The sequence below is a fragment of the Strigops habroptila genome, chromosome 10 (genome assembly GCF_004027225.2).
Source record: "Strigops habroptila isolate Jane chromosome 10, bStrHab1.2.pri, whole genome shotgun sequence".
Lineage (NCBI taxonomy): Eukaryota > Metazoa > Chordata > Aves > Psittaciformes > Psittacidae > Strigops > Strigops habroptila.
In genome coordinates, this window is record NC_046359.1 from 27,879,243 (window position 1) to 27,891,616 (window position 12,374).

Consider the following 12,374-nt stretch of genomic DNA (forward strand, 5'->3'; position numbering starts at 1 on the left):
GACTGCTCAGTCATTTACTTTCTTCAACTGTCAGCAACTATCTTAGTGGTTTTCTTAGGAAAAAAATAAGTAACAGGCATACTCATGTGCTTGATTGTTCATTTTTTAACAAAATAATTTCTCATGTTAAACATAAATTTCATAACATATCTTGTGGTTAAACATTAACACTTCTCAGGATTTGGACTAGATCGTCACTGGACTAGATGATTGTTCTAGGACCCTTCCAACTGAAATAGTGAATTCTAATTCTACATTTATTATGCATTATATCCTTGCAAAAGGCTTTAAAAGCGATACTCAATTTTCACTGCCACAAATAACTGAAAAGGGAAACTGTTTTTAGAAACATATATATGCATGTATAGAATCACAGAATGGTTTGTGTTGGAAAGGACCTTATAGCTCATCCAGTTCCAACCCCCTGCCACGGGCAGGGACACCTTCCACTAGAGCAGGTTGCTCCAAGCCCCTGTGTCCAACCTGGCCTTGAACACTGCCAGGGATGGGGCAGCCACAGCTTCTCTGGGTACCCTGTGCCAGTGCCTCACAACCCTCATAGTGAAGAATTTCTTCCAATAAATTCTTCCTAATGTATACATGTATATATATAAAATAATTCTCTCAATACAGCAGCCATTGCTCTTTGGTCTATAACCTGTTTGTGTTCTACATGATATGACTGCAAAAGCTCAAAGTCTTTTTCTTTTTTAGCTGATGTGATAATGCAGTAAGTATTGACAGTTCAAGGAGTCCAATTCGAAATGACTAATTCATGCTCCAGATTTAGATAAATAATTATGAAATTAAACATAACCTTAAATGCCCTGACTTTTAAGGGTAGTGAATATTCTCAGGAAGTCCCTGTGAGGGGCGAAATTAGCCTGAAAATTCTTCTTAACAAGCTTTGAAACTCTGCCAGTTTCAAACTGCTGTGAGACCCAGATGATTGTGGGGACTTGGCTTGCTGACATGGAGCTTGCTTGGTAGAGGTGTGCAGGAGAGCATCTCAAAGGCAGTCCTGCCTGAACATAGAAAGACTCCTCCTTGGCCTATCTGACATGAGACTGGGACCAAAAATAGCACTTTTACTGGCGCACTGAAAATGATCACGTACTGAAATGACAGCATGGCTGAACACCCTTTTCTGAAGTGGTCCTTTTAAAAGAAGAGTGAGACATCGTCAAGAAAACGATCGAATATTTTTTAGCCATCCCTAGGTTGTGCTACAGATAAATGTCATTCTCCAAGGCTGCCAACATAAGCAAAACATTAGTTCCTTGGTAAGAGCTATACTCTTAAAGAGTGACTCATCTACATTTCTCTCTGGTTAATCGTTACAAAATCTCAGCATGCACCCCTTCCCTTGGCTCCAAGAGGCTGCAGCTATCTGTAACAACAGAAAGCAAGGCCATGTACCTTGTCAAGCTGAGTATGTGTGCAGCTTATTCAAAAGTTTCTGGGAGGACAGTATTTTACTTGCACTTCCCAAGGAACATAGCATTTTCCTGCCAAGTGCTGCCTAACAGCTGATGCTGTGCATGTGACAATAATGAGGATGGGGATGTGCAAAATAACGATTCACAGCCTGAAGATGAACACTTCATTTGCAAAGTTAGCACAAACTCAGCAGTGCAAAAGAAGGGGTGAAATCCTGGTACTGTTTGAAGTTAGCAGAAGTTCTGGATTCTGTCATATTAAAAGCTCTATTAGCAACTAGCAGCATACTGTGACTTGTTTCATTTCAGAAAAGAATCAGGAGCAGGAGGGTTTACATGTGGAATCACGCAGAGCCGGTGTTTCAGTGCATACAAAATGCAGAGTACTTATTCTTTCAATGGTGCCTGTAAATCTTCTTCAGTAATAACAATTATTTAGAGGAAGTGCAGCAACACAGAATCTAAATAAGACCTACAAATTGTATTTTATGATATGGTAATGTAGCATATTAAAGTTGAGTCCATTTCTTCGCAGGCTCAGTAGTCAATAAAAAATGATTTAATGGTGTGGGAGGCCTAATTTGCATAAAAGAAGAATGAGAGAGGTGCCTTTGGGTTACCAAAGGAAAGGACTGCACCCACTTGGCTAAAAATAGCCATTAAAGGAAATCATTTAGGCATGCATTGCAATGTGTTTTCTGTAAACTCATTTTTCACTTCTATTACATACTCACTTTATTTACAGATTAACAAGATACGCTTCTGCAACACAGAATAAAAACACATCTAGAGGCACAAATCAAACCCCAAAACCAAGGACTCATTAAATTTATCATGGTAATACTACTGCCGTCTCGATGGTACTGAAAGTACTGAAACACCTGCCTTCGTGTTACCTGGTTTAGCAGCTTCCTGTCCATTGGATTATTCATCACATCTCCTTATGTCTAACCAAATTAGCAGCCCTCGTGAGGAAGTTCTGTTATAGAGATGTGACACCCAATTCCACTCCAAAGCAGAGGGTATTTATCTCCTTAGGCTGACACAGGTAGAGCTGTAATTCTTATCCTGTGGAAGGTTCAGTGCTTCAAGGAAACCACTTATAAACCTCCAGCTCCAGCTGGACTAAGTCATTCTTGCTACTGACATACTTCATAGCTTTGAATCCCAAGGCCATGTTTGCAAGCTTCCTTGCTCTCTCTCATTTATCACCATCTTCATAAAAACTTAAATTCACATTCTGTTTTGAACTAAATACCACCAAATGCTGTCTAAATGCTACTGAGCAAAGAGAGGTGATCATCCTAGATGCACCACCTCCTCTATCTGCTGACTTCAAAGTCTAGCCTAGCATGCTCCATTTCTTTCTCATATGCACCTTATGATTCCCATCTGTGCTCTCCTGCAGTACTGTCCAGCCTACTTTGCTGTTCTTCCAAACAGCTGTCATCTCCTCTTTTGGCTATAGCCGCCTTTGTCTTGACCTGCAACTAAACTTCCACTGATACAGTGGTCTTAATGCTGGGCCCAGTCCATGAGAGCAATACATCTCCACTTAGGTTATCATTAGCTCCTAATATGAGTTCCTAGTTCTTCCAGCTATTTCTGCTATCATTTAAGCTCATCTACTGTGAAGATCCTTAATCAAGTGAGAATTGCCAGATGCATATCATCTACTCACTCTCCAAAGACCAGTGACAAACCCACAGACTGAGAGCACTTCCCACAAAACTGAAAAAATTGTGTCTCCTATAGTCAGGCTCCTTTTTTTGTCTCCAAGATTAATTATTTGACAGAGCTCTGTTAAGGAGTCCATCAGAGGAGTAACAACAGTGTAATGTAGTCATGTCTGCATCAAAGTGCTAGTCTGAGGAACAGAGTTGCTTGCCATCACCTTGAACACTGACTCTATTCTCTGTTTCCTAAGTAAGTGTTTCAAAGCAGTGCCAAGAGTGATTGTGCTTGTCACCACAGAAGCTGCAACAACTGTAATTCTAGCAAAAAAAATAAATCAAACTGATGTGAAATGTATTTCTGCAGTGTGAACAAGCCAAGAGTTAAAACTCCATTCCTTGTGAATCACGTTTGGTGTTACTCAAGACGCAGAGCTTAACTCCCACAAGTAGACTGTTCCACATCACTCGGTTGTGTGTGCCCGCCAGATCTAAAGCACTTGTCTATTCTTGTCCACCCCAAAAACGCTACTGCATAGTGACATGGCCAGCGCAATGCAGCCAGATGCCCAGCAGGATGGTACAGTGGGGAGCAGTGCTTCACACTTTAGGAAGGTGACAGCACCTGTGAGGATGTGTAGGGAGGTGATTTCTGTTCCACATCACCTGCCTTCAGGAGCTATTAATGCTTGTAACTGCAGCAGCCCTTAGCCAGCTGGAAAGACCCACTCCTCTGAGACAGCTCTGCTTCAGCAGTGAGTACAGAGCTATCACCGTGACAAAGGGTTCTCCCGCAACACTTTCCTTTCTGGCAGGTGAGGTTTAGTCACTGTTCCATGTTATGACACCACCTTGCATGCAGTAGCTTGACAATTCGTGAGCAGATTAAATGTAAGATTCCTCAAGCTGTATCCTGACTGCAATAATTCCATTTGATGCAAACCTGTGATACAGAAATGAAGAACAGGAACTGCCACGTGTTCCCATCCACCTGAGATCAGTCACTCGCTCTTCTGAATGAGGCAACAGACTTAGATCCTCAAAGGCTATCTTTGCATGCAAACTGGCAGTTAACTGGAGTCCAGGAACCCACTTTGAGTGTCCAAGCTTCAGGTCTCACAGGGGCTGAAATGGCCACTATCTTCTTTATTCACTAATTCAGAATTAGAGTGAATGTTTCTGGAAGCAACACAGACCAACCACAAGCTACCTTCTATACTAAATGGCAGGGTCAAAACATTATTTGAAATACTGAAAGATAGCTGGTTCCTCTCTGTGAAGCGAGGCCTGCTCACTGGTGAGGAAACAGCTGTTTCCCAGCTGGGAGAAGCAAACCACCATCTTTTGGGCAATAAGGCAAACACTGATTAGGGTGACATAATAATGCTTCTGTTAGAAGGGTACCTTTTGGGTTTTCCTGTCCCCTCTCTCAAAACACGTACTACTGGCTGTAGTCAAAGAAAGGACTTCTAACTCTTCGTATTCCAGACCAGTCAAGTATGAATTCCTATTTTCTGTCTTTGGCATGAATAAATGTCCTGATTCCTTCTTTGTGACTGTCTGCACTTTATCACTTGCCCAAAATTTACTGAGCAGCTGAGGAAATACGAGTATTTGGTACCCTCTGTTGTTCTCTGAGTACCACTGGCAGTGCAACAGGTTTCTCTCCATGTCTTGGCAAAGGATCTACAGAGTGCTTAACAAAGAGCATTGCTAGCTGCTGCCTGTTTCCTTCTTAAGTGAGTGTTCAACACACACGTGCATGTTTGCATGTCCCAGATTTTGAGAAATGGCATGTGCTCTTTGAAGATCGCCCATGCCAGCGGATTATCAGTCCACAGCATTTCATGTCCTGCTCCAGCAATGAGCAATATCCAGAAGCCTCAGGAATGGGGGAAGCAATCCAAAATGCCCAATACTGATGTAGGGCCAAGACTCCTTTTGACTTTTTAAATTCACTGTTGATAGAAAATAAATTAAACCAAGCTGGAGAGTGTTGATCAAAACCTAGCATTTCCCCCTGAGGACATTCAGATGAAGAGATATGAGGAATTTGGTGGTCCTTAGCCAGCACCACAAAAGCCTAGGACAGAGTTTGCTAAACCAGGAGGCTTAGCAGAACCACTGCTGGCTTCTTAACTTCACCAGTAGCACTACAAAGTGGATCAAATCTGCTCATTTTACCATTCCTATCTCTGGCGTGAAGTGCTCCTAATCCCTCCTAGTGAGTAAACACTGCAGGGCAGCCATCATAGCAGTACAGCTTTATTACACAGCTATTGCTGAGGAGAATAAAAGACCCTCTCCTGCTCGCCAGCCCCAGGCTCCAGCTTTTCATACTGCTTTGTGTCACTGTAGAGAGCCACAAAAATCAGCAGCATTTACGGAGCTCAACAACTTAAGCAGTGAATGGGGAAGTTCTAAATTTGAAATCCTAAAATTTGAAAGCATTTAAAAAAAACCCAAAACAAAACCAAGAAGAAAAATATTAGAATTGCTCCAACAACCAGTGCTGCATCATGGGACAGTATCTGATCCCAGCTATTCTGGCAATGTCAATGAAGATGTTTCCCAGACCTGATGAATGCCTTTAATATCAGAGCTAATAACTTGAGGGGGCTTAATATGGCTAAAAGGGAACGAGGAGCATTTAAGCACCGATGTGAACACAAGCTGGGCACCTGCTGTGCAGTGCGGGACAGCCGGGGTTGAGACTGCAGCCCACTGGCCCCAAGACACATCCTCGTGGAGCACTTCCCATCTCCTCCAACATGGCTTTTTCCCAGGAACTGGCCCGTACAGAATAAAATAAATAAATCACAAGCGTTTTGAGAAGGGGAAAAAAAAAGCTCCTGCTGTCCCTAACTCAGGGGAGCAGATGTTTTCCATTAGCTCACTGTTCTCTGCTGCACTGGCTCTCTTTGCATTTCTCGTCCACGGCATGTTCATTACAGTATTTTTTCCCTAGGGTAAACTCCAGACAGCAGGTAGCCCACTCCAGCCCCACTGTGAGCACATGGAATAGTTATCCTAGCCATTTTCCTTTAAGTGCTCCTTTAAATTAGCCATAGGTCTACCTGGTGAGTTTTGCAGACTGTGCTTAGCAGGCATTTAGCCAAACTTAGATCAAATTACCAGACCTACTTTGCTGTGAGTGGCCATATTTGGTAAAGTATTGGGTTAGTCAAGAAGCTAAATTGTCAGATATAAAGTACTAGTGAAGACAAAGTGGACATTGTAGTTAAAAGTGAAGCTTACAATAATATAGCAACAGGAGCTGGGATATTAGAACTTTTATTAAAACTGGCTTGCAGCAGTCTAAAATGCTCCATATAAATAGAGCATACTGTTATTACTGCCTGGAAATATAATCATACATACTTCAGATAAGAAATCACTCTGGTTACCCAAAGAGCGTAAAACTATTAAAACTATTTCTTTTCAGCACCGACACGCTTTGCTCTCTGGGTCAAAAGTGATCTTATAAAAATGTTGAATGAAGGTAAACTTTGGCCATAAATTTGAACTATTTCAAGTACATTTCCCTTCGCCAAACAGCATGACTGTATTTTCTAAACAGAAAGGAATAGTACTGTCATGATTTTAAAAAGGAAATAAGGGGTAGAAATAGTTCCTAGGTCAGACATTCCTCTTGGTAACACAGGCAGTATTATCACTAGTAATCTCTAGGATTCCCCTTGCAGCTCTTCCTGCAACAAGAGGTAGGAGTTAACAAGCTTTACCAATGCCACAGAAGTTCCTTCTCTCCTCTCAAAGTTGAATTCAAGCTGTCAGTCATGAAAAGAAGAACAAAGAGGAGAACTGAGCATAAGGATTGCATAAAGACCACCTCTCCTGGAGCTGCATGACCACAGCACGTGCACTGCAGCACCCTTCCTGAGTACTCCGTGAAATGACTTGGGGCCCAGAACAACATTTAGGCTTATTAATTTTAAAGCTTAATGAGATGTCTCTCTTCTTCTAAGAAGCCATTGCATTTCAAGAGGACTGGCAGGGGGGTTATTAATAAAAGAGACCAGGCAAGCTGTGTTAACAATCTTTGCTGCAGAACACTCGAAAACAGAGTATGCCTATTAGTATTCCAAGCATGCTTGCTGCAGGGACTGGACAACCTCTCTAGTCTTTGGAGACAGCAGACCTTGTACTCTTCCAAAGTTAATTGCGACTACCTGCAGGGAAAACAGGAAGATACAGAAGCGCGCTGAAGAAATGTGCTAAGTTCCCTGCTGCAGATGACTGTACTCCCATCTGGTCCTATAAGAGAAGGCTGGACATAAGATTAACAGTGAGAATTCACAGTTCTATTCGGATGTGTGAAAGAGGGTCTTTCTAGTGACCACAGATCCATCAAGTAGCTCTTTGGTTGCTTACAGGAAGCTAAAAGAAACTTAACTTGCCAAAGTTCACCAGGCGTTGCTGCAGGAAACAAGGTTCAGCATCCATTGTAGCGCAGCACATCTGGACTTAGCAGCTGTACTTCCAAAGATGCCGCTTTATTATCTTCCCTGTGTAACTGTGCTGGTCATAAACCCAGAAAAGTTACAGATAAGAACACTGAGTCTATACCCTCTTATGCATGAGATAAGTATCTTTATCACAGAACAAAAGAGATTAACTATTTGCACAGGGTTCACAGCCTTGCCTTCAGCCACAGTTAAAGGAATGCACATATTCTCGTGCATTAATTGTGAAACCCATTAGGAGTGCAGCAAGGGCTCTCCAGCTCTGAGGGGCTGCAAAAGGCAAGAACTCCAATTGTAGCAGCAGGTGGAGGATGACACTGCAAGGATTCCCCTATGTAAGCACCATCTGAGATCTACCACCCACTAACGGTCCCTTTTGCAAGTGTATGGGCTGGCTCTGTGGCCTGGCCTGGCTCCTGGAGGGCTGCAAGAACAGCCTCACACAGCTGTGAGATAGCTGGCTTTGTATACCTCTTTCCAGTTTAAGTGCAGAAAGCTCCAACTCCATCAGTTGGTTGGTACCATTAGTTTTCATGCCTTGGGATATGAAGAGACACAGGAACTGTAATGGCTATAACGGAACCCAGACACAACTGCAGCCTGTGCTCTAAATTCATACCCACATACAGAGACAGGGCCAGCTGCGTCCTGTTAGTGTCTGAAAAGGACAGATGCTTTGTTATAAATTTGCTGTTAGCATGAGGTTAGGAAATTGTAATAATTTTATCTAAAGATTTATGATTCATGTAAAAAGGTTAAACCGTTAATGACAACAAAAACAACAATACACGAGTCATTTCCTAAAGGCAGATTAATATCTTTTCCCCTTTACAGATAGGACACTGAAGTATGAAAAAGTTAGGCAACTTGCCTAGAGTCATAAGATTAGTCACCGACTGAAATGACAAGTCCAAGCTAAAACTGATAGAAATCTACAGCATACTGGTGCAGCTCTTTCATGAATATGAAAGGATTCCAGATGCAGGTGTCAGACTGTTAAGCTAATCGCCTGTTGCTTTCCACAGCTGTTAATTTTGAGGTGAGCTGTAATGCAAAAGCCTGTGACTTCCTCAACTGGTTTTGACCACACATCTCTGTTTAATTTGTTGTTTACAAAATATCTCTGTTTTGGAAGTTATTAACTTCTTATGAGTGTACCTGTTCCTCCCTTCCCCTTCTTCCGGATGGGAATGATTCTAGTACAGAGGGTCAGTGATACCCTTTTGGACTATCCCACTCACTAAGCCTAGTATAAGATCCAACTCACTTCAAAGAAGTCCCCTAATTATTCAGGCGTTGTGCCCTTGTCTGCAGAGAGTAAAGACTACCTCAAAATACCTGTATCTCTCCTCATCTCTCAGGATGCAGCGGCTTCCACACTACTGCAAGAAGACAATGGGCTGTACCTCACCAAGAGCTCATTAGGCTGCATCCATAACAATAACTGACTTCAGTAACAACATTACAAAGCAGTCACAGTGTATAATTTCAGAATATCAATCCTGATTCAAGTACAGCTAGAAGTGAGCATGAAACAAACCAAGGATTTAAAAAATGATAGGGCAGAAAAGTTACAGGTTATAAGAATAAATTCTATCTAAAAGAATTAATTAACACATTTGAGAAAGGCACTTGATTTACACTGAAAAGTAATCGTAGCAATTCACAGCTTGGTCACAGCAAGCAGTAGGTCTTTATTGCTTTTGTCTTTTCACACAGCAGCAAAAATGTCCACTGCCTACAGCTATCTGTAGGACGATGGACAACAGACACCTGACTTATCACAATAAACTCAGGGGTTTTTTCTCCACACCAGCCTCCTCTGCAGCCTTAAATCAGGAGCATAAACTGAATAAAGCAAAATATTGTGAGGAATTTTGAAGCCCGAAGCACATCATTGAAATTTACATACACGCAAGCCATTAAGCGAACACTTGTGGTTAACTTAAAAGGATGATGCATTCCATAAGGTAACTTCTTCTGTTCTTTAATAGTCAAATTATAACAAAAAAGAACGTCACGTATTTTGTACCAGAACTGAAGTCTAATTGGTAAGAAATGGCCCACAAAAACAGCTATAAAAATCTTTGCTGAGAAGTAGGGTGAGACTGACAGGTTTTATGTGAGAATTACCAATTGCACAGATTAGTGAAATGAGACTTTGAAAGGTTCTCCTGCATACAGAATAGCAAATTATCAGCAAGGTTCCAGTGGGCTCTGCTTTTTTCATTGTTGCAGAGGCACCTAAGAAGCAATCACAGCACTCAAAAGTAATTTCAGGTGCACAACTGTGGGCCCAGTTGTGGGAAAAAAAGCTGTGTCTCTTGAGAGCAAAACTGCAAGGTTGGAACATTTTCTATCAGTCCCGAAATGTTGGAATGCAAATGGCGGAATGTGCTGGGCAGCTTTGATCCTCGCCAACTGTCCTACATAAAACCCTTTCATGAGTTTGGAGATCGCCTCTGGGTAGAGTTCCTTCTCACTGCTCCCTTTATGTGCCCTGCTGTAGCTTCTCTGCATGAGTGTCTCAAACTGACATGCAACCTACAAGTCCTTGGGAGATTCAAACAGTCAAGGATAAATGAATGGAGGATTTGCTCTTTTTAAAACTTTTCACTTAAAACTCTTGAAGGTTGGAAAGTTCCCAGTTTAAATAACATTTAATACGTAGTTTGCCCACTGCTATTACAGGGAAACACACAGGAAAAGGAGAATGAAAATAATTGTCCCTACCAATTACCATCTGTTAATGAAGACCTACCTACCCTCTTCTTTGAAAAATGTATTTCAGTGATGACTCAAGTTTTCTGTGTGTCATGGAAAAACAGAGGTGAGCTGAAAAATCACACTACTCCTGTATTTTTTTGGGGGGGGGGCTTGTTGTACTGAATCAAGTAAATGGTATTTCAAAAACCAGCTTACCAGATAGGTAAGCAGATTTTCTGCTGGAATAAGTGAATTTCAACTACTGTTTTCAACCATTTTGTTAATACTCATACCATCTCATTCACCACTGGAGGAAAAAAGAGAACTCCAGGTGGTTCTGGACTTACCAGCTTGTAGCCAAATTTGTTCAAGAGCTGTCCATAGCTGCATAGGTCCTTGCTTCATTGCGCTGCTCTGCATAGTTATTTCAGACATGGCCTGTTCCAGTCTTGATGCAGCAAGGGAAGAGGCTCGCTGTGATCCTACGGACCAAACAAACAAGAACAATAATGCATTTTATACTTCTCTGGGATATTTCTTTGACTCATTAAGGCTGCATGTCTGGTACTCCACTCTCTGCATCAGTTTGATCTAGTAAGAACTCCACTGAATTCTGGTGTGACCAACTGGAGAACCATGTTTTATAAAAAGTTAATTTACTGAAAAAAACCCACTAAATTACCCAAGGGCTGCAGCTCAAACAAGCAAATTAAGAGACAGACAGTAATTTTATAAAGGTCTGCTTAGCATTTATCATGGAAGCAACTGTATTTTGCTCATTTGGAAAACAGAGCTCTATCATCAAATATTTCCTACAAATACTTATTAGTAACCAATTTTATCAGCATACAGTTACAAAGCATGTCCCACTAATGTAAAATCTTAGTACAGCATTACACAGTAGCTTGGCACCATTCACACAGCACACACATTTCAAGTGACATCAATATTGTTCTACTGCTTTAGAGCCAGTGAGGTTTTTCATTTAACCTTGGGGAGCAGAGAGCTCAGTGCTTTGACTGTATTAACCTTTAGTGTGCGCTGTAACATTTACACAAGAATAAAGTACTTGGTGCTTGCATCTCTGGGACAAAACATCACATCAAAGCTACTCCCAGGAAGAATGCATGGCCAGAGACCACCTTCTCCAGTACAGCAAGTGGGTTTATACTGGTGAGCTGACCTCTCAGAGGGGTACCAAGAGGATGGTAACAAAATAAGAAGCTACAAGATGAGATTTCAGAGTTGGCTTTATAAAGCTTTGGGAAGTAAATATTTTAATATACATAGGTTTAATGTGACTTTAAGGTTGAGAAGGCCTTTCTCTGGAGAGCTGCTGTGACTGAAGCACTTGTGCTGACTAGCATCACTCTTCAATCTGTCCTTACAGCCTGACCTTTCAGACCACAAGATCCCAGAGTCAAAATCCCGTTTTCTCTTACACCAGCCACCTTGAGGGAGCAGCAGAGCCTAGGAACAGCTACACGGAGAAGCTGGGATGGCTTTGGGGAAGGGAAGGGACAGAAGGGCAAAAAACCTGTCATGGGGCATATGCATTACGTGGTCTCTTGAGAGGAGTGGCTTCTCTGGGTGCTGAGCAGGGACCCATCCTTCTGCCAGGCGTGAGAGGAAGTACATTTCCACCCCATGCTCCTTCACAAAGACATCTGCGCGGCAAAGGGCAGGATACAGGCTGCGGCTTTCGCCTAACCTGAGGCAGCGCTGCCTGCCCCAAGAGGGTCAGGGAGAGGGAGAGAGGAGGTCAGGGAGAGGCCACAAGCGCAACTGGAAGCCTAAACCTGCTATGGGAAGTATTTGTCCCATTATCTCACTGCTAACTAATGTCATTCATTTTAAGCAGGAGAACTTCAGAACAGCCCTGCAGTGCAGGCACCTCCCACAGCTCCCTTGGAAAATGCAAATGCACTCTTCCTGGATGCATTTCTTAAATTCCTACGTATGTTCAAAGACATTCCTGATCTAACGTTCCAAGAGATGACAGTGCAGTAATGTAGCAATCACGGCTTTAATGGTACAGTAAAGCCATTCTGCTTTGTGCAGAGAATTTTTCA

General features: G+C 42.2%; 1 protein-coding gene across 4 annotated transcripts in view; it reads right to left on the minus strand.

Moving 5' to 3' along the window:
* TTC7A (tetratricopeptide repeat domain 7A) overlaps positions 1–12,374 on the minus strand; it is a 171,408-nt gene that overhangs the window by 37,939 nt on the left and 121,095 nt on the right. For all 4 annotated transcript variants that reach the window (XM_030498813.1, XM_030498811.1, XM_030498812.1 and 1 more), the window contains one exon: positions 10,650–10,784. In XM_030498813.1, coding sequence (XP_030354673.1) covers positions 10,650–10,784 — 135 coding nt within the window. The remainder of the gene's footprint in view (positions 1–10,649; positions 10,785–12,374) is intronic.